At 37.5% G+C, this 23,057-nt stretch overlaps 1 protein-coding gene across 1 annotated transcript in view; it reads left to right on the top strand.

Moving 5' to 3' along the window:
* TENM2 (teneurin transmembrane protein 2) overlaps positions 1–23,057 on the top strand; it is a 511,804-nt gene that overhangs the window by 270,998 nt on the left and 217,749 nt on the right. The window contains 1 exon segment of the mRNA XM_050713566.1: positions 17,885–18,094. Within this exon segment, the coding sequence (XP_050569523.1) occupies positions 17,885–18,094 (210 nt within the window).

Below are 23,057 nucleotides of genomic sequence, written 5' to 3'. Positions count from 1 at the left end.
CGCACTTAGGAGCGCTGCAAGGTGGAGCTCCCGAGCACTTGTCTTCCTTTCACTGACAATATCCTCACATACTGCTCCCAAGGAAAAAAACACTATAAAAATAAAATGGGTATTACTTTCTGTGACAAAGAACTACATTGTTGGTCTAAAAGTTTTATTAACAGCTCATATTTTTATGATACTTTTAAAATAGTGGATTATGAATGATTGAAAATACCCTCCAGCTTAATTGAGAACCATTATGCCTGGTAATTGCCAGAGATTTCTGCAAACAGCCGTTGTTCTCTGGCCTATTAACATAATTTGAATTTTTTATTGCACTTCATAATTATCTGTTGGAGTTAACAAACAGGCCCATTTGCTGAAGTGTTTTAGAACAAAACCCCAAATGGACTGCATCATGATATATCATTACTATTAACTGACCTTGCTGGAACAGATTTGTACATCAGTTTTTGATGGGGTCATGACTTCCGCTGATGGAAGAGGAGTGTGGATTTCTCGTTTTCATTTCAGTAAGTGTAGGTAAAACTGGATCTTTTAAAATTGTCTTTCACTCTTTCTTGCATGTCTACTCCATTTAGATCACGGTAGCATTTTAACGTGATCCCCATGATAGCTGGAGAGAAGTACTATTTCTGCCTTAGGTATTTAACGCATTTCATCTGTTCACTACACAAGTTAGCAAAGACAAGGAACTTGACTTCTGCTTAGATTTTAAGGTTTTCAGATCAACTCCTTTCCAGTTCTGATTTGTAGAGAAAACAGGCTCCCTATCTGTCATTTTTCATGTACTGCAATAAATATTAATGGTCCCTCATGAGTCCTGCATGACCTATATAAACGTATACATTTTACATGTAAATATCAGTTCATGCATTTACTAAAATCACATATTCTAGTATTGATTTCTTACTGTCTAGGTTGACATTTCCTGAAGAATTGTTTTTAAATGGCAGATGTTGCATTATGGCTTTTGTTTCATACTTTCTCCTCTGACAACACCTTTCATTTGATGTTACTGCAGAATGCTGCACCCCCTCTTAGCGCTCCTTGCTTTCCTCTAACACATCTCATGTTATTTGTTCTGTATGTTGTCTTTCATTGTAAAATGGAGTGACTAAGATAAACATGTCGGGTGCGCGTTGCCATTCTTCTTGGTAATGATTGCGGATCAAGGCATGAAGATGAAGGCAGCTCAGCAGGCTGAGGATGTGGCCCCGGGCTGGTATGCGGCACTTGGCTGGACTTGCTGGGAAGGTTCCCTCTGGTGTCTGCTCGGCAGACTGGCGACTGGTCCTTGATCTTCTAAGTAAATACAAACAGCCCCACAAAGATTATATGAGTATCTTCAGGAAAACAGTGACAATGATTTGTCAATATTAACTATAGGCAAGGGTATGTTAGTGGTGAGGGAGCATTTTCCTGCCTTGTAAATGTATCTGCAGTTTATATAATGCTTTTATGCTGGGTTGCGATTCTTCATAACTTTGGAGAAGCTCGGGAAGAGGTTGCACTGCCGCTCTAAACTAATTCGTAAAGTGCAGCGGCTGCTGCTTAATGTGCTTTTGTGCCTGTGAGGAAGATGTATATATAATGCAAATAGCAGCAGTTAGCTGTCTTTTCTGACACAAGTTTTATCCTTTCAAACTGAAATTCATTGTCTTATTACTATTATTTTTCCCAGCACATGATCACATACAGCATACTGTCATTTGTAATAGGAAAACCTCCAGTGACAGAAAAATCTCCTAGTTGTTCCTATTTCTGTCATTCTTCTTTGTAGAAATTGTTTTAAACAGGTTTTTCTTCCTCGAGCGTTTAGACCTTGAGCCTTCAGGTAATCTTCTCAATTAGTCCCTGGGGCTGTAGAGAGACAGGAAAGTGCAATTCCCTTAACAGCAGCTAAAATTACAGGTTCAGGTTAAAATTAAGGTACAGGCTTTAAACAATCTGGTATTAGGGGAAAAAAGAAAGAGGATAAAAGAAAAGAAAAGAAAGAAAGAGGATAGGAAGAGAGAGAAATCCTGGACATCTGGCTTAAAGTAAGGAGAGTGAAATCTGTGATCGACTTCTCAAGGACAATTATAAGTAACTCTTCCTTTGTAACACTCCGGCAGGTGATGGCTCATGCTCTGTGCGCTGCTTCTGTGTCTGTCCCCTCTGTCTGCCTGACTTCCTTGGCACTCCCCAGGATTCCTCCCATTACTGCAGTTGAATTTTGTAGGGCACAAAGGGGAAGTCTGAGGAGATTTGGGGGAGAGAGGACCAGGGGTTGGAAATGGGCAGAAAAGGAGCAGTCCTGTGTTTGCCTTAGGCCATTTGCTTATTTAATGCATTTAGCTATCAAATAATTTCACCCGTTATCTATTGCTTCTTTCTGTGGCAGAAACATTTTACATTTCCCTTTACATTCATAATTAGAAAGTGTATACCAGAAAATTGGTACATTTATTAGGAAAAAAAATGTTAGTGATGAAAAGACAAGCTTTGCGATGAGTAAAGGGAAACCATTCATAAGCAGGCATAGCTTATTTGTCGTGTTTGTTTTAACTTTGTAGGAAACACCTTCCCAGTGAAGGGGCAGAGCCAGCTGTAAGCCTGCCTTCCAGGCAGGGCGCACTGCAGGCCGAGTGCCTGAGGCAGGCTGCGGGCCTGTGGAAGTGGCAAGCTTGGCATGCCGCGCAGGCCTCAGCCTGCATCTGCCTTTCAGTAGGCCCAGAGCTCTCTGAGGATTAAAATGACATTTTTTCGCGTCAGGGATGTTTTAGTTATGCGAGGTGGAGTGGATGGAGAACTTCTTAATATGTAAATGTTCTGCCATCACTGAAACTGCTGAAATAAATATTATATGGGTGATTCTTCATGCTTTAGTTTGGTTAGTGTGGTTTCTTTTTTTTTTTTTTTTTTTTTAAAGGCTAGGCAAGACTTGTCATTAGTTAAGCCTGAACCAGGAGTGTGGAGTTCTTATGCTGTCTGTACGATAATTTTTGTTGTGGGCTGCCAGCTATTGTCAGCTAAGCAAATAAATCCTACTCACATGAATCAGGCTAACTGGTTTTGCCTTGTAGGCAATACTTCTTGTTACCTGTATCTTCCTTTTTTTTTTTTTCTTCCCCTTAGATAAATCAGTATAAAGTAAAACATATGTCTTCCTCCTAGTGAGTAATGAGAAGTTGATTGGGAAAATATCTCAAAGGACAATTCTTAGGGTTAATACATCACCTGTCCTAATGTGTGTGTATGTGTGTGCCTGTGTCCACGTGTGTTTATATAGTGTCAACATCTATGGCGTACACTTCTCTTTCATACACTATATGGATTTTTTTTCTATCCCTTGCAGCAGCATAAGGGAAGATCCTTAAAATGGGTCCTGCCTTAGCAGGGTTACCTGCAGTAACCCACAGGGGATGGTACGCAGCAAGGCTTCTTTTGCTTTTTGAGACTTATGTTCTGCTTGTCAGCTTGATTTCTCTCCCAAGCATTTAACATTTCTTCTCTTAGAATTAAACTAGTGCGTATTTTGTTGACAAGGTAGTGAAACACAACCCATTTGAATTTTACTGTGCATTGTGCTGACCAAAAATATTGCTGAGAGGATTTTTTATTTTTTTTTTATTTTTAAGTACCCCACAGGATAGGACCAATGATTGAATACACCTTATAATATGCTTTCTATATTTTTTGGTCAGTCCTTGACTCTGTTGTAGATGTGTTACGGATTTTATCATATGTGTTATGGATTAGGAAGATACTAAGTCTCATACTAAAGTGCTAGCAAATGAGCAGGGACATTCCCATCATGAAATTTTATGAGGCGTTAACTACAGGCAAGTTTCAGATTTTTAAGTCAGTTATCTTTTTTAATATTCTAAGCTCTTTTTTTACTTCTATGATATCTGTAAATCGACCAGAGAAGAAACTGTTGTTTCTTTGTTTGTTTTCTGGTTTTGTGGTTTGTTTTTTTGTTTTTTGTCTCTTTTAGAAGTCATTTGTTTTCTAACATATATGCTATTGAGTTTGGGGGAGAGCAATAATGGGAGAGGGGTGCCTGACAGCCTTAAATCATTTAAAATTAAAGAGGAGGGAGGAGTGGATAGTCCTTTAATCATAAGAACTTTAACATCTGAAGATAAGCTCTCCATATCTCCTTGTTATTAAAGGAATGTCCTCTGTTTTTCTTATTAGTTCTTTACTTATGGGATCTCAGGGATTGACCTGACTTGCATTTTCTTGTGTTGCGGTTGTACGTCATTAGATTTAGTGTATTTGGAAGAAATAAATAACAAGATTAAACTGAATAAATTGAGGGTGTCACTCTATATAGTTTTAGCACATAAATGCTTGCATCAGGTATCCAGTTACTGTTCTATGTAAGAAGACTGTGGTGTTATGCTCTGTTATCATGAATGGTCTCAGGGTGAATTATGCAATCCATAGTGAACCTAAAAACTGGAATAGGATTATGCACAGCAGAAAAGTTATGCAGATATTCTTTGCAAAACCAGGTCTTACTATGCAGAAACAAGTCAAAGGGAACAACAGTTCTTAAAACTTTTTAAAAATATAAATCGGTATTATATAGAATAAGTGTGTGTGTGTTGTTTCACTTGTATTCAGCTACACTCTGTACTGCAAAGGTTCTTCCTGCCCCCTTTTGCGCTCTCACCACGTATAGGTGATGCTATAGCAGTATTGAAGGTAGGCGTCATGTGACCTGGGGTTTCCATTGTGTTGTCTGGACGTAAGAGGGAAGATGTCAGTGTATTTAACATAACATAATGCCCAATTGGTAGCTGGGAGAATTGATCTCCTTCATACATTTTTTGAGTTTTTTTTTTTTTAATTGGGGGGGGGGGGGGGGGGCCTGACTTGAAGCCAGGGTACAAAAGAAATAATCCCAAACTACTTAAGTACCTTTTAATGTTCTCTGTCTCCTTTGATAGACTGAATTTTTGACAGTGGAAGTGCGTACAGTTATATTCACTTCATCTTCCCTGACTGCTTTCTCCCTAAGCCTTCAGCTGAGTTTAGTTATGACTTATAACTTTAGCATGGCATTTGGGAAAAACAGAAAAAGTAGTATAAATGTAAATGTGAAAAGCTACAGCTCATTCTGTTTTTGAAATTGTTGGTGTGAAAAGATCTCAACAGTGTTTTATTTAAACAAGGTCTGCTTCAACCTTGATTGACTTGCAGTAAATTGCCTGGTACGAGAGGCAAAAGGAAGTGGATAGAAAAATGGCAATCAGCACCAAATGTTTCACATATTGATTGACAAGCACCAGAGATGTGCTGGAGTAAGATAAATTGGCTAACAGAGCCCATCTTGACAGCTCCTGAGATGGGAAAATTGTTCCTGTTAATTTGCTGCTGGGACCTTGTCATTTATGGGGATATATATTTGAGTGCCTTCTAATGGTGTAAACAAACTTTGGATTCTGAAGTAGTATATTTCAGCTTCAGTTGCTTTAATTCTTCTCTGTCCATGTATTTCTGAGCTGTAGTTATAAAGTGCTTTAAGATCGAAAAGATGAGAGAAACTGTCATTATTTTAAAGATACAGTTCACACTGAAATACAGAATAGCACATCCAGGCTGTTCTGTAGTCTGGTTGATTTTAGTAGAACTTTTCTTTACTGATAAGTATGGAACAGATCCTTGCATTTATTTTGAAGGGAAGAACATGTATCCCAATTTTTATTCATTCATTTTGGCAAATTTAATTGTAACTATAATTAAAATATTTCCTACCTTTTTAATGTATCTAATTTTGTGCTTGCAAATGCCTTTTAATAAGGTTATAGGTTTTCTTAGTACTGCAGAGTAAAGCTCCCTTTCCCATGGAGTAGTCTTTCATCTCTGCGATTTCCTTTCATTAAAAGGAAATTTTATCTTTTTAATTTCCTGTACAGCTCTCCCAGTGTGCCAGTAATTGTGGCGGTACACACCAGCGCTAAAACAGTCAATGGTATGATAGCTGTTGTGTTGGAATCTGCCACTCTGAAAGATTTTATTTTGGCTGAAATCTTTTCACATAAAGTGAAATTTGAAATTAACCTTCTCATGTACGAAATCAACATTTTTCAGTTTTTCTGTGAGAAACGTGCAGATTCCAGTGTTTATTTAAGGTGTGGCCCACAAACAGTAAATGGTGTTTTCCTTTCCTTCATAATTTATATTCCTTTTCTTTATTTGCATCTACTTCTCAGACTCTAAACTGGAAATTAACTTTTCAAAAAGGGATACATTTGAAACCTTATTCAATAGTGGGGGGGTGAATGAATTTTTATCGGCACTTAAATTGCTCATTTGCAAGTGGCTTGGTAGTTTTGTCCATAATCCTTTATTTGGACGCTTTTCATGTTCTCTGTCTTCTTCAGGGAGTAGTCAGCTTTACTGGAGCACATCAGAGAGGTTTTTAAAGGGGCTAAATAGGCCTTGCTCCATATTAGTGACGGTATTTCATTTCTCCCTTTGATTTTTAGCTGCAGTTTAGCTCCAAGCTGAATTTCCAGATCTGAGCGCAATGGACCGTTCGGAATTGACTGAACAGCAGCAGCCCAGTATTCAAGTCAGTAAAGACTTCTGCTGGGGGAGCTTCTCTCCGTGCAAAAGCTTTCTAGGACTCTTGGGTGAAATCCTGGCTGTGCTGAAGGCAAAAATACAATTTATATTGACTTAAATGGAGCTGAGATTTCACTGAGGCTTGCTATTAAGTTGTGGAATGTTCGCTCTTGAAGCAGGATCTCTTAGAGGCTGATAGCTTCCTCTAAAGGCACGCATGTGTTCAGTGTAAAATATCGTAACATTTGTAGCATCCAGTAAATGTTTAAGAAAAAAAGATGTTAATCTCCCCGATGATATGGTAAGACACGAGGAAGGTAAATGCTTAAGCACTTCTGTGTTCTGGAAAATTCCACCCGTGGCTCAGGTAGCCGTAAAGTCAAGCCTTTAGTTTCCTTGTACACCGAAAACTTCCCCTAGTGTCAATATGGGCTTTGTAAGGAAGGCAGGGTACGATCTTAAGAGAGAAGAAACCAGACAAAGCAAGAAAACAGTAAGCACCAAGATAATATCATGCAAATGTAAGTATCAGTGTCAAGAGTAATGGAAGAATAATTCCCGTCGTAGTGATATTTCTCTTAGTGCACCTTAGTGTCTCCCAGCACTAAAATACAAACGTCTCCAGAGTGTATCGCAGCAGATGTTTAGCACTAATTCAGGAGTGCTTTCCACACGAGTTTAGGGACTGAAGAGGAATGCCAGGTGCAATCTGTAGGTGTAACTAAGAAAAGCAGACTTGAAAAACCAAAAGCTGAATTAGCCAGAATATGGCTAATTAGCCAGAATATACTGGCACTGCACTATATGATGCAGCAGATTTAGAGCATATTGTTTATCTTCCTTAGCCTTGTCCATACTACTGATCCTGTGAAGCCTTGTGTTCATTTTACATTTGTTCATCAGAAATTAGAGCTGCCTTCTCAGCAGGTTGCGAAGAGTTAACACAAATTATCTGATTACTATCCCAAACCCATGTGTTAGTAGTAGGTGTATATGACTTTCACAGATTTTGAATAATTACAGGTCTGAGTTTTCTCATGTTTGTTCAAGATCATGTTATTTTCCCATCTAGTAGTGACTCCGGGCACCTGAATCACTAATTGTTGAAAGGTTCCTGGAAATTAATTTCTCTAATAAAAATAAAGCCAACATCATTCATGATATCATCTTGTGTGGAGACGGCATGAGTGGCTGTTCAATGCTGTTTAGAATTTGAATAAAAAAGGTAAAAAACGGGAGTTGTTTTGATAGTTGAAACAAGTTTTTATCACATCATAGTTTAAACTCTCTGTCACTAGAATAAAGATTGAATAAACTATTTGTACATTCATGTGAGGAGGTAGATGTCATATGGTGCCTGGTAATTACCTACCTTGGGCATAATTACAGTCCTTTCGTTAGTGGAATTCCCTGTCATGAATGCTTTGCTCCATATGAGTTAAGATGGATAATAGGAAAATGCATTTCTTCCCAGTTTTTAAAAGCTGCACATACTATTAAGTGACTAAAGATGGAAAATCAGTCTCATGTGATTGTGGTTGTAAATCTTCAGGTCAGCTTCTTCCCAAAGCATACCTAATTTTAGAGTGTTCTTTTTGTCCCACGAAGAACAGGGAGTTGATGAGTTGTTGTAATTTAATGTCAGTTATAGTTCATATGGTTAGTTCAGTAGAACCTTTGTTAGGGAAGTAAAGTTTATGCAAGTTCACGTGATTTTCGTTCAAGTGGATTTGCCTGTTTCTTCTTGCTCTGATTTTCCTGGTTAAATCAGAGGTACAGTGAGATTAGAGAATACATTTTGACTTTATGAGTGATGGGAAAAAATCACTGAAACAAATTACTGTTTTCCAGCTATGAAAGTATCATTAAACATATGCCAAGTAATCAGCTTGCTAGTGTAATATGTTCAAGAAGGAAAAGAGTTTTCTAATCTTATTCACTGATGTTTTTCCCAAGACAGCAACAGCTTTTATAAAATGAGGATTATATCTTCTCATTACAGAATCTAATCTACCCAAAAGACATTGAACAGCTGCAAAACCCTGACATCTTCTAGTTGTAAATTGTTTTTATTATTTATCTTTGTTTAACTAAAAAGGAAAGAGGTATCAGATGATTTAACAAGACAAGAATTAAGTGACATTAGCTTTTGACAGCAGCAAATTATGCCTTTACATACTGAATTGGTTTAGATCGTTTTTAAGTCATGACTGTCTACTTATTTTTAATACCCAAATTCCATAAAACTGATATATTTTTTTTAGATGGATTGCCTGGGAAAATTAATTTAGCTTTGACTTTATGCTAAAAGCCACAAGAGAAATGATTGATTTCCAAGTTAGTCTTACACTTCTGCATAGATTTTAGTAATGATAATAAATCATTCCTAAAAGTAATCTCGCATTTATACAGTGACTTTCATATTCAAGAACTACAAATACACAGTGCTTTAGGAAATAGTAACCACATGAAGGTGAGATGGTTTAAGGAAGATAACAAAACCTGTGTAAGCTTGTAGAATGCATCCATGTTAAAAGGGAGAGAGAGAGAGAGAGAACAGCACTTGCTGAATCTTCTTTGTTCCTTTTCTAGCATCTACAATTCTTAAAATATATTCCTGTGTGTGTGTAGTAAATGGTTCTACTTCAGAGGACAAGGAAAATAAAACGTTCCCATTGAATATGCTCAACATTGCACTTATTTCCTTTTTATTTTTTTCCTTTTTGTAGCACAAATTGTTTGCCATTTATTTTTATTTTTCTACCGCAGACCATCTTTCTCATAAACAGTTCCTTGTCTTGTGGCAAAGTCTAACTAGAACTACAACTCTAAGCCAGAGAGATTTTATGCATTTCTTTCATAATGAACCTAGGTTTATCTTGTTTTGTTTCAGGGCTTTTCTGACTATTCCCCCTTTATGGTAGGATTGCTTGGAAATGTAAAAATATAAAATATAATGTGTACCTAAGAACAGGTAGCCTCGAGTTTTAGGATAAAACTATTCTTTTTTTTTTTAACGTTTAGAAAAATCCAAAGCAACATTCTACCTTCTAGACTATTAAAATGCTCTAAGTACATGGATAAAATAATGATTTCTAGAGTCATGCTTTCTAAAGAAATATGTTATTTTGCCTATTGAATGTGAATTTAACTGTCTTTTAAAACTGTTTTATGCAGTATCAGGTCCTCCTGTGTCACTGTGCTTCATGTTTTCAAAAGGGGGTAGAAATTTTGGCAGAGAACATGTTAATTGTGTTCAGTGCCCTTTTCTATAGGGCTTTGGCCCCCATGGAGGTGATTTTGCTTTTCATTGTCTCTCACAATGGCTGTAGGAAACCCGTGTGGGGCTGAGAGCAGAGTTAGTTGCATTGCCTGCCTCAGGGAGGGTGTGTGTGTTGCTTGCGCTGACCTTGGCCTCAGTATCACCTCTGGAGATGCTGCGAAGGTAAATGCTCCCCCTCGCCCTGAACACAGCAGGGGCACGTGTTGGGGTGTGATGGAGCTGGGCCTCAGGAACGCTGGTGCTTGGCTCCTGCTGCTCCAGGGAGCTGCAGCATGATCCTTCAGTTTTAGTGCTCCTCGAAATCGAAACCCCACCAAATTTAATTAAAAAAGAGAGAGAGAAAGAGAAGAAGAAAGGTCGAAAGGCTTCCAGGTCCTAAGCAGCAGAAGAAATGTGGCTCCAGGTAGCCCCAAGGAGGGGAGTGGGCGGTACCCAGCCCCCAACATGTGCAGCCATAAGGCCCTAGTTGCAGACAGAGATATTTTTCCTTTGTTTTCACTCTGTCACACTATTGCTCTGACTTTATACTTTATTTATTTATTATTTTTTTTTCTGCATATCAAAAGCTTTGAAAAAGGCATCTAGGGTACTGTTCAGTGGGAATTGGGAGGGATACCAAACCATAGAGCTGGTTTGTCTTTGCAGGTTCACTGTTAGATAAATGATGATGCGATGGTATCTATTTCATCCTTAGTTGCCCCTACTGTCCTTTTTGATGCCAAGAAATGTCTGTAAGCATCAATAAGCAGGTCTGTGCAAGGATATCAGCCCCATGCTTTAGGAAGACCTTTTTTTTCTCCTTTGACTCTTGTGAAACAGACTCTGCAGACACTTTTCTTACCTTGACTGGGTTTGTTTGTTGCTTTCAGAGAGGTAAGAGCTTCAGTACTTTTCTTCAGTGATAACTGTCATCCAAAATCTTGATTTATGTCTTTTTCTGCAGTTTTTGAAGCTTGTTTGTCTTAGAGTAAAAATGCAACAGGAGTTTAGGCAAAAGGAAGCAACTTGATGCTGAAGAAAGTGCTCAAAAATTTATCAGATTTCTTTTCCAGTTTTTCATGTATACTTCATTTTGGACTATGATTTTTTTTGTCTTATCAAGTTGAAGCCTGATAAAACAAGGGTTGACTGAGGTAGCTTCACAGATAAATCAGCACTGCTGCTTGCAGGGTGGGTGAATTGTTGGGCGGTGCCTGCCCTCTCCCCAAGCCTGCCAAGCTCTGAGAGCAGAGGACTTTCTCCCCTGCTTTGCCTGCTGGGTCTCCATGCTGGCCTGCAGAGCACTGAAGTACAAATTCCTTTTTAGCTACAAAAATAGATGCTGTTACTATACAGAAAAACAGGAATTTTTCCCATTGCCAGTTAACTGTGTCAATTCATCAAATACAAAATATTTATATTCCTTATGCCAGTTATGATGATGTATATTTGATTTATTAAATGCAACTCTGCTTGATAGTGCCCAGCCCATTGGGAAGACATGCTTTGCACAAATAGTTGAAGGACGTTTTTTTCATGCAAGAAAGCAATTATTGTGTGCAGGAACAGGAGAGTGCTGAATGCGCTATACCTCAGGAACGTTTCACCTCATCAGCTGCCTGCCTAATTTATAGTGCTTTGCACTGCAAAAACATGCTTCTTATGGTATCTAGCTGTTTCCTGACACATTTAGCAATGTTTCTCACTCTTTAAAGTGAACTAAACATTGCTGACAATGTAGGGGCTTCAATTAGGCTGAGCTGGAAATGTAGTCAGAAATGTGGTGTGCTCTGTAGGTAGAGGGAGGTGTTTTACTCCTGGAAACAGGGTCCTGCTGAGTGCTTCTCATGGTGCTTCCACTCCGTGTTCCAGGTGTTCTGTAGGAAGGGGGCTTCCTCAAAAGGAGAAGGGTCTTTGTTATGGATGTCCTAAGCCTAAAAGTGAGATTCATCTGATGGGGAAAAGTTGGAGAATTTCATTGCAGATGTAGTAAGCTTTGAGATCTGTATGTGGCACTTGGATTTTTTCTGATGACAAACTTTTGTATTGAAATGCCATTCCAATTAGGAGTGCGGAATGACAATATACAGATAGTGATCTTTACCCTGAGACAATCAGTGGCAAAATGTCTATTAAACGAGTCTGAATTGGTCCTTTAGACCTCTTAGAATAATGCTCTTTTTTGGAAATTATGCATACCTGCTTAAGTGTGTGTGGGTAAAAGTATGTATGAATATATATATATACACATAATTATTGTTCCTATTATGTTGTTTTTAGGTAGTAATATTAGAATTAACTGAAGGGATTGCTTAAAGCTTTTCAAGATGCGTTTTTGTAACGGGTATTACACCATGCCCACTCATGTCAAAATTCTTAAATTTCAGTCATTTTTGACATGTGTTCCCTGCTTCCTGTCGTGCACCGTAGTGGAATATAGAGGCCAGAGTTTCACACACGTGGGTTTTATTCACCTGCAAAACTCCAGGGGTCTTTTGAGGGAGGAGGAAGAAGTATGGAAAGCACATCTCAAAAATCCTTCAGAAACTGATAAGCAGTCTGGTTCTCTTCTTTGATTGTCTCATATGTATGTATAATAATGCTAGGAGTGATTGCAGCCAGTCCTTTTTCCTTCCTGGTGATGAGTTGTGGTCTCTTAGGCTAACAGCAATGGCAGTATCTCTTTCCCAAATGTATCATTGTGATTAAGATGAACAGAATTCTTCTTAACTGTCTTACAAGTGTCTGGACTCGAGACAGTCTTCTCCGTAGCCCTGTTGCTGTGTTACACCACGGCCACGCATGGCAGGTTCCCACTAGTAAGCCTGTAACCCGTTCTGACCCTGTCACTTACCCAGCTACAGACTCCCTGGATGGAGATTGCCATGCTTTTGGGTCTCATAGCTAATGATGCTGTCAGGGACATCACTTAAACAGCCTCTTTAGATGTAAGTAGAAGGAAATGTCGTTCCCTCTAAAACATGGAGTGATTACTCGAGTCCAGAAACTTGTCATTTAGGAAGGACATGAGCAGGACTTGGCAGTCAGTGATAGACTTCCTAGGCAATTTCCTCTGCTTCACTGCTCCAGACGAGTCACAACGGAAAAGCTCCAAAACCACGGCCTCATTTTTCCTTTTTCAGGCGTACTTGAAGGTGCCAGTGAGGATTGTCTGAATTTTGAGACATCCAACAAGTCAGAGGACAAAACCCCTCAGTGTTCTCTATTTCACTTATGTTCCTGTTGTACAGACCAGTTACAACAGCAACTGGTAAACTACCACTTGTAATTACCATTATGTAAGCTACTATCCTAGAGTTCAGAGTTGAAACAAATTTCACCAGCAATGGTCAGCCACCCCAGCACTGCGCACAACTGGGTGATCAGAAGGCAGCTGAGGCTGCTGCCCGAGTCCCAGTACCTGGCTCTGGTAGATCTGGGAGTTGCAAAGATTTTGTTTGCAACTTAAAGCATTCACTGATGCCACATATCACTTACTGGCCTCCAGACATGCCCAACATCTACTGAAGTACAATTAGATGATTTCTAGCAAAGCTTGTCACATATACTAACGAACCGTATTTCTGTATTGGTGTAAAAGACCTCAAATTCTTCCTTTTTCTACAACTCTTCATCTGTAAAACTAGTTTCTTTAGATATAGGCCCTCTGTATTTTTGTCCAATTCTTTGGATACTCTTATGAATGTTTCAGTTGCTTCATCAGCTTGGACTAAATGGAAAGCTTGACTTGCTTGCATGTACTGTTGTCAACAGGAATGATTTTCGGGGACAGATAGAGAATCCTATCTAAGTTCCTGGTTTCATGCGGCATTCTTCCCTGCAGATTCTTGAAAGGTTAGGCGGGATGCAGCCAGAATGACTGTGATAGCTTTGAACTAAATGCTACATTGTAGGACTTCAGACATCCGAGGAGCTTACATCATTATTTTTGCCTCTGGACTTCACCAATGCAGTCTGAATGCTGATGTCCATTACATGAATTTCCGCTCCCAGTGTGATACAACTCTTGGCCTTATTCTTCTAATAAGATCTCTTGTATGCAGTCCTCTCCCTCCTGAAGCTCATCTTCAAACAAAAAGACATTGACCTTGCTCCAATCACTCCTTATCGCTCTGGCATGTTGCTCCAAAGAATTTTCTAATTTTTATACCCCTGGAACTTTTCAAGACATTAGCAATGCCTTATCCTCATTCTTGTATGAATTTGAAATTTGGAGTTCATAGCACTGTTTCATTTGCACCTTATTCAACCACTGTCTGTCTGTGAAGCTGTCCTTAATGAGAAATCTTTCTTAAAAAGAAATCTTCACATCAATGTCTGATCTGCATACTCAGCTTTTGTGGGTGCATTGCAGGGGATGGTTGCAGACCTGTGGCATCATTACCAGCTACAAGCATGGCCTGATTTTTGAGCGTTGACTCAAAGGCAGATTTTAAGCCTCAGGGACTTAAAGTGTAGCAGTAATTGAGGTGTCATTTACTGGATTGATGAAGAGAGATGTGACTCTGTTAAAAAGAAAAAAGCAGAAATAATGTCAATGTTTGTCTGCTATATAATCTTACCAGGGCCAGGGAGAGAATATTAAGTGATAGACTAAAAATAAAACAAGAAGGCCCTTGCAGAATGAGGTACCATGAAGCACGGAAGCCCAAAGCCACCATCCCAAATCAGAACATACTCCAGAAGATGACTTATCACGTTTATCCTTCACTTTAAAAAATAAGATAAATGACAGGAGGAAGTAATGAGGAATATAAAAAAAGGAAAAGGTTTGTTGTTTGCTTGCTTCTTTTGAAAAGGGCCTCAGGCATACTGTATTCACTATTTTTGTGCCACACATGAGTATATGCAGTATGAATATATATATGAACAGATATTTGAAGAACTATTTTTTTTTCCTATTGAATTTGTAATACATCAGCTTTTAGACTTTGGCTTCCCTTTTGTAGCATTTGTGTGTGGTTTTCTTTGGCTATATTACATAATTGCATTACTGCTGTCAATAGAAGTAAGTATCCATTACATAGCATTTCTGTCAATACACAATGAGATAAAATTCTTATTTATAGAAGTTTTATCATATTAGCACATTAAGAGTAGATATAAATTGTACCTACTCCTATTTTACATTACAGATTTGATTTCTGAAAGCAGCTGCTTAACAAGAGACTGATGTTCCCATATGTCAGTATGTTTTACAATACTGTAGCGTAACATGTCCCATAGTGAAATGATGAGAAGTTAGAATCATTTTGAGAGATGGGAGGTTTCAAAATATGTTAAGGCATGTGCAGAAACACAAATATGTCAGGGAGCTTCAGGTTTACAAAATTCAATCTGTTCAATAACACATTGGACTTATTTGACCAAGATAATAGTTTTCAATAGTATGGAATTGAACTTACTATTTCTGTCTTAAGAATGTATAGTAACAAATGTTATTTGTCATTTTGTCATGCTTATTATAGTCTAACTGCGTATGTTCAACTCTTTTCAGTAGTTTTACAACCAATCCCTCAGCTGTGGTCCTGCAGATAGTTACTCTTTAGATTCATTTCCTAAGGAAACAAAACTTAATATGTATCTCTCTGCACATGTGTTTTTCTGTTCCTCTTCAGTAATTTTTCGGTTCACTTCCTATCAAATTTTACAAAAGGTTGGTTGTTTTAAGATGTTCTTATGTGTTACAGGGAGTAGGGGGATGGAGAGACAGAGAGAGAGAAGCAGCACTACTAGAGCCCTGCTACTAGAGAGAAAGGCAGTGCTGGGAGTTTAGTAGATGCCAAAATCAACCTGACAGAAAGATCATGAATGCCCCAACTACAAGAAAAGCTTTAATCACATTTGGCAGCTTGTGAGAAAATCTAACCACAAGACAGATTGACAGTAGGTTCCATGGCTCACAGACATTGATGTTTTTCAATTAACACGTACTTCTGGACAAACCTTCCTCAGGAGCCAACTTCCCACCAAAATAATGCAATGTTTTAACAACTTGATACCTTCTGTTTCATCTAGGCTACAAACAGAAATGTAGTAATTAGAAATGTTACCTTGTCTTCAGGGATTTGGGCTGTATTATATCATGAAGGTAACGATGTGATTAGCTTTCCTGGCAAAAGAATTGTTGGTGTTTTTTCATGTCTCAATACATTCCACAAAAAATGTACCTAAATTTCTTTAAAATATTGTATATGATGTGCACAAAAAGTAAAGTCTTTTTTTTGTTTTATGTCATCACCTCACATGTACAACATTTTTTAAGAGTATTTCCTTATGATATGATAAATGAGGATTTTTAATATGTAAAATCTCTTCATTTAATTTCATGATGTTGAAGCAGAGCCAGAATGTGAGAATTAAATGCACTGTGTGTACAGTGTCACATTCCTGTCAGAGGTGTGTAAAACCTCCAGTCTTGCTGCTTGTTTCCTACATATTGCAAAGGAATAATTTGTTTTTTCTCAACTACATCCCTTGAATATTTAGGTTATGTGCTGTAGTGTTTCGTAAGAATAGCACAATCATGAGTAATAACAGTAATTATTCGTGTCATCAATATTAGAATTATTCCTGGTAAATGCAAGTCTGCAATGAAAATACTCAATTCATATTGAATTTTCTCTACCATAAGAAAGGGTAGATGAGGGTTGCTGTGGAGTTGCTTAAACACGTGATAATATCATTTTCCTTATGCCACATGATAACTTGCCCATTTGATGTTATCATCAATTTATCCACAGTTAAAATAATAAAAAATAAGCGTAACAGTCACTTGCCTATCTCAAGGTGTTGTTTTAGTATTATTTTTTATTTTATTTATTTTAAATCTTCTGAAGGTAGGAAAGCAGTTCATGCTATTTGCTGGTACCAAGCAGTGAAAAAAAAATTTAGTATCTATGGGTACTTTCGGTTGATTGTTCTTCCCCAAACATAATTTATATGTAGTCATTGGAATTTTTTCACCTTTTTTTTTTTTTTTTTTTTTTTTAACTTAATGAGATAAACCTTAGTGTAATTCCTATAAAGTAAGGGGTTCTGGAAATGAAGGAGATGTAATCAAGCGAAGAGCCAGCATGCATTTGCTCTGTTACTGTTTCTTTAAAAGTGATGGAAATAAGGATGCACCATTTTATATAGTTTTGCAGTGTTTTAACATTTGTAGCTAGCATGCAGCAGATCTCTCTCTGCCTCACAGACTTTGGCAGGATTACAGAGGTCATATTTTCCTATGTATAAATTATTCATGAACAATTTCTCCAATGCACTAGATAAACTTGCAGGAGTCAGAATGCATGTTTCTCTTACTCCTCTCATCCCTATAACCAGTCATATTCTAATAGGCAGTGCCAAAAAAAAAAAATAAATGCTGGCTTCATCTGTGTGCATTTGATGGAATGGAGTGGTATGAAGTTATGAGAGCGAAGTTCACAAAAGCAAAGAATAAGTAAGAATTATAATTATTATTATTTCTTGGCTAACTTGATACCACTAGTTTAATTAACCAAGTACATGTTGTTATGGTGGGCTGAGGTGTATAGTGCACATTAAGGACAGGGTTTCATATTTAAAAGTTCTCTCCCTGCTGCACCATTGTAGAAAGAAATGAGAATGAAAGGACACGAAACCCTGGTGCTTCCAATGCATATTACAGCTTAGCCCATGTCTACAAATAGAAAAATTCAGAGGTGGTTACAGACGTGCTGTAATTCCAGGGCTCAGATCGTTATAGTCCTCTTTCTGTGGAAATTCATTTGGTGAAAACGTATAGCTGATGTGCTTGCCTTTTGCAGTGTTTGAGAACAATTTGAGAACAGTCTGGTGCTGTGGAGGGAGGGATGTCCGGAATGAGCTCACAGCCCAGCTGCTCACAGTGCTTTCAGTATGATGCAAAGGGACGAGCTCATACTAGTGGCGAGATTTTGTGACTCTGAGCAGTGGTGTGTTATTTGGACAGTTACAGTAAAATTACTTGTGTTTTTTTTTTTCATTACATTCATTGCTGATCTTTGATCCCTGTGTCCTCTTTCCCAGGTCGTCCCATTCCACCTACATCCTCGTCTAGCCTTCTCCCATCTGCTCAGCTGCCCAGTTCTCATAATCCTCCACCAGTTAGCTGCCAGATGCCATTGCTAGACAGCAACACGTCCCATCAAATCATGGACACCAATCCTGATGAGGAGTTCTCTCCTAACTCATATCTGCTAAGAGCATGTTCAGGGCCACAGCAGGCTTCCAGCAGTGGTAAGAAAAATTGCAACCATATGGAGTTTTTTTGTGACGTGTTTGTGCTGTTTTTATACTTTTTTGCACATGTTCTTGCATCACCTCAAAATTAAGAGCATATATGAAAATGAGGCAAACAAAAACCTGAGTTTTATTTCATTGAATTTTTTTTGTAAGCACTATATATCATATATGTTTTTTCTCTGTTTTACTATAGAGGCCTTTTTAATTGTAAGAGTGTTATAAGCAGTGTAAAGTTATTACTGAATGCTTCATCCAATGAATTTATTTTTCAAATAAGGTTTATTGCTTATGGATGTATCTGGTAAAAGAGGTATACACACGGTGGTCCTTTGTTCTGCATAGGCTAGTCAGCTCCTGATATAGGTGACAAGGGTCTGTATCTGAACATCCGTGTTGCTTCTGCAGTTGTGTGTTTGCTCTTGTTTCAGAATCTAATCCTATAATATCAGTGTCACCTTTAACCAAGATACTGATATTTTCAGTAAACTAAATTTTGTTTTTCAGGCCCCTGTTTTAAAACCTTTGCAGCTCTGCTATCAGTCATATATTCTGTAGTGCTTAGAGTTTTCCCTTCTCTCCCTTCTCTCCCTTTATTTATTTATTTTTTTTAAACAAGCACCTTTTCATTTTGACAGGCAATAAATTGAGGAATGAAAATGGAGTCCCTTTTTAGAATTCTAATCAAAACAAAGAAGCTTTATTTGTTGCTTATATTTTTGAACATAAACATCTGTTGTGCAGTTTCTGTCTATTTAACTAGAAACTCTAAGTTCATATTTGTAAACGGTTATATCTTAAATGCAGTTTCTGACCTGCTCAAGGTCTCTTTCTAATGCACAATACAGGTCTGAACAGCAGTGGATACACTACGTGGTGTGAAACTTTTTGCCTTTGTGGGTGCATACAGTAGATTTAAATGATGCCCTGTAAACAGTGGCTGGTGGTGTGTGGTGGGAAGATGAGGCAATGGGCAGAAGTTGAAAAATAAAAGATTCAGAGTGGATATAAGGTTAAATGTTGTCCCTAAGCATTGGATTGGAATAGGTTGCCTGGAAGCCTGTGCAGTCTCTGTGCTTGGAGGTTTTCAAGAACATAGTTAAAATCCTGAGCTACCTGGTTTGACCTCAGAGCTGTCCTGGTTTGGCAGGAGGTTGGATTATGGGCATACTGAACTGTCCTTTAATCCCATGATCCCTTTCCTATCTGAGATATTGTAAAACGGACAAATAATAATTCAGAGATTGAGCATGTTACCTTTGTTTTGAGATTTGAGGGTGGAAAATATATGGTGTTTTGCTTGTTTTTGTTTTAGAGAGATTTGGGATGATCTCAGGAGCTGCAAACCTCAAAATGGGAAATTCAGTAGAAACTATAGAAATTCCTAAAACAAAAAGTGGCTATGTAGGTAACATTCTATTTTTGAATCAGCATAGCTTCTGTAAAGATTAGTACTGTCTTAGAAACCTTCATGAGTTCTTTGAAGGGGTTAGCGATTTGTGAGTAAGGGTGATCTAGTTGATGAAGTGTCTTTGTATTTTCAAAAGGCTCTCAGCAAAATCTGTCACTTAGTGCTTTTAAGGAAACTAAATTACTGTAGGGTAAGAGGGAAGGTCCCTGCATGGTAAGTAGCTGTTTGAAAGGCAGTAAGCAGAGGCTGGAGTTCCCTAATGAGTTTACATGGTTCTTGAAGATACCTGGAGAAGATGGTGAGCTGTGGGAAGGAAAGGTAGATGATGACAGGGCTCTGAGAACAAGATCAGACTGTGAAGAATCACAAAAGGACATTGTGAGACCAATTAACACCAATAAAATGGCAGAAGACATTCAGAGCAGAGGAAAGTGATGCTCATGGAGAATGCAGTTCTGGTTTGCAGGTTGGTGATGGACCATTACTGGTCAGGAGTAAGTTCTTGGGGATATGTGTGCTTCTTCCCAGAGCTTAGGAACAGGTGAATGTTGGCAGCTGAAAAAAAAATAAAGAACAAAAACAGCACATGGTTTGGATAAAGGATGTGGTCGGTCTAACAGATTAGAAGGGATTAAAAGGGAATGGTAAGAGTGGCTGGAAGAGAAAGACATAGAGGGTTGCTAAGTAGAAGAAAATCACAGTAGAGAATATGAACTAAAAATAGAGACTTGAAGGATACTTGAACACTGAGTACTTGGTTTCCAGCAGCACCTGTAAATACCAAGGGTGAACCAGCAGGGCTTTTCTTATCAAATCAAACAAAGGTATTTGCAGTAAAAGAACGTCTGAAAATTTAATGGAGTTTTAAATACTAGTCATTGTTTATTTGAAAAGGTTTTAAAGAAAAATTTAAAGCTTTGTGTTTCACACTTGTGACTTTGGACTGTCACAAGGAACCTTTTTGGCATCTTCAGCTATGTTTTGATTTGTTTATGTATGTCTGACTTGTTCTTTCTGCGTTTTAACATTTTCCTCCAAAATATTCCATTTTCTTCTTTAATAATCTCTTGCATAATATATTATGGCTTGCTCTTAATTTTCAGGGCATAGAAAAAAGCATAATTGATCAGCACTGAGACTGTTTTATAGCATATGCTCTTCTAGACCAACTCATAAGTGTTTTCTATGTCATTTTTTTCTGTAGTTCTCAAAATGTTTCCTTTAGAGAGTTTATAAGAAAATACCACAGACAGTGACATACACTTCAAATTGGAAAAGCTTACCTTTTTGTCTCATCCTTCTTCTTTAAAGGCTTTCAGAGTAACTTTTACCGTCTACATGATGTGGAAATGTAGACTGCTTTTTTATTTAATTTTTATTATTTTATTTTTTAAAATCTGTTTTAGGGCCTTTGTAAACTTAGCAACAGAGATCCAGATATTTTGAAGAGATTAGATTAAACCAAATGTTTTGTTTAGATTTGGATTAAAAAGAAAGATTTGAAGATATTTAGATTTAAGGCTTAGATTCCACGTAATATATGTTTATTAATAAATATTTGCTAGCACTCTCTAGGTTCTTCTTTTAAATATCTCTTTAGTGGTCTTCAAAGTGCATACTGAAGATGAAATACTTGCAGAAGACTGATTACATTATATGGGTTTCTTGCTTGATTGTACGCTTATGCTTGCTTGAGCCTCTGCAATTATAGGTTGTCTCCTCAACAAGTTTAAGATGGGTCCTCTTGGATATGAGGTGATAGTCATCCATATGTACCATGCTGTGCCCTTCACAATAGCCATTCTTGATAGGTTTGGAAAATTCATCTGTTTAAAAAAAAAAAAAAACTAATCAAATTTTCCATCAAATGAGCAATCTATTGTTGATATTATGAAGGCCTTTAATCTACAATAAATCTTTGTTAGAACTCATCAGAGCTTCTAGTTTGAGAGAAATGTGATTATAGCACTCTTAAAATGACATTACATCATCGGGGTGATTGGTTTATCATTTGGAGAAGCGACATCAATCATAACTAGCATAACCACACAGTAAATGAATTCAACCTTTCTACTGCAGAACAATGACACAATAATTGCTCAAAATCAGACTTAAAATGAAATCAGAAAATGCACTTTCTTTAAATATGATGTTAACCTAATGGAATATGTTATTAAAAATCATGTTTGAGGAAATTCTATGTAATTAAAAATATGTGAAAATGTATTCCTTTTTTCCTCTCATTAAAACCTGATTTCAGTTGCAGAATCATTTTCTATGCAGCAGATATTATGCTGTTTTTAATTGAACTCCCATCACTTACGTTCCTCCACTTGTATTTCTTAATAAAATATGCAACACAATTATATGTGATGAAGGACAAGAGGTTTTTGAAAGCTGATGCACCTGCTGATAGTATTTTGAAAAACACAAATATTATAGAAGGAAATGATACCTTTTATACATGAAATGGTAGTGAATTTTTTTTCCTTTTACTAGAAGGTCAGTTCCTGTCACACCATTTTCTAGGATGGTTTCTTAGAGCTAACAGTAAGAATAGGTTTATTTCTTCTCCCTGTATACGTTTTGTGTATTTTCTTTCTAGCAATGTAAGGTGACTCATCTTGCTGGAATAGCATTGTGATGGCTTCAAGCACGATACAATAGAACAGGCTGTTTTGCAGTCTTACAGAGAAAAAAAAAAGATTTTTTTTTGTTGTTGTTGCCAGCAGGTTTGTTTTAATATATATGTATTTTATGTAAGGTTTACAATTATTAAACCAAATTCTAGAATGCCAACAAATAAGAGTGCTTTTTTTTTTCCCCCAGCCTGAGTAAAGCACCTAGGATATACCTGCTTGCACAATAGTTATCAGTCTAATGGAGCCATAATTGGATGCATTCATCATCTTCAACCATTCTAACAATGAGAAAGTAGATGCAGAATGGTTTGGGGAATATTTTGAATTTGGGAAAAGGATGCTTCTAAACCCTGAGAATGTGCATTAGACAGAGTCATGTGGTTCCCAGGAAGGTATTGAAGTTTAACTGGCATGGGGTTCGAGCCCAGTTTTTCAGTGCAAACATGTCTTTTTAGCTCAGAGAAAATAATATACAGCGTTTGGCTCAATGTAAGAGTATTTGCCCACAGAGCAGTTTGGACATCACTTAGAAGACACGGTTTGCTTTGATTTTTCACAAGCAGTTATTGGCAGCAAGGAGAGGGGAATGGAGGAACAGGTTGGCTTGAATTAAATAATTGTTGTTTGGTGTTGTCTGTGAGTTAGACTTGAAGTAAAATGTAATCAATTCCTTGTGTTTATGACCCCAGTTTACTGTAATTTATTATGTAAAATATCAATATTCATTATATTCAGTATAAATATTTAGAAGGCTCTCCTGTAATCGACAGATAATACCTTTTTCTAGTATTTCATAATTATTGTGTAACTTAATCCACACAAACCACCTCCTTGTAGTAGGTAAATTTTATTTTTTTTCTTCCCTGAAGGAAGCCAGAACTCTCATTAATACATTGTAGCCGGAGGT

The sequence above is a fragment of the Cygnus atratus genome, chromosome 14 (assembly GCF_013377495.2).
Source record: "Cygnus atratus isolate AKBS03 ecotype Queensland, Australia chromosome 14, CAtr_DNAZoo_HiC_assembly, whole genome shotgun sequence".
Lineage (NCBI taxonomy): Eukaryota > Metazoa > Chordata > Aves > Anseriformes > Anatidae > Cygnus > Cygnus atratus.
The sequence above is the reverse complement of the archived record's forward strand: the minus strand, read 5'-3'. Positions and strand labels throughout refer to the sequence as shown.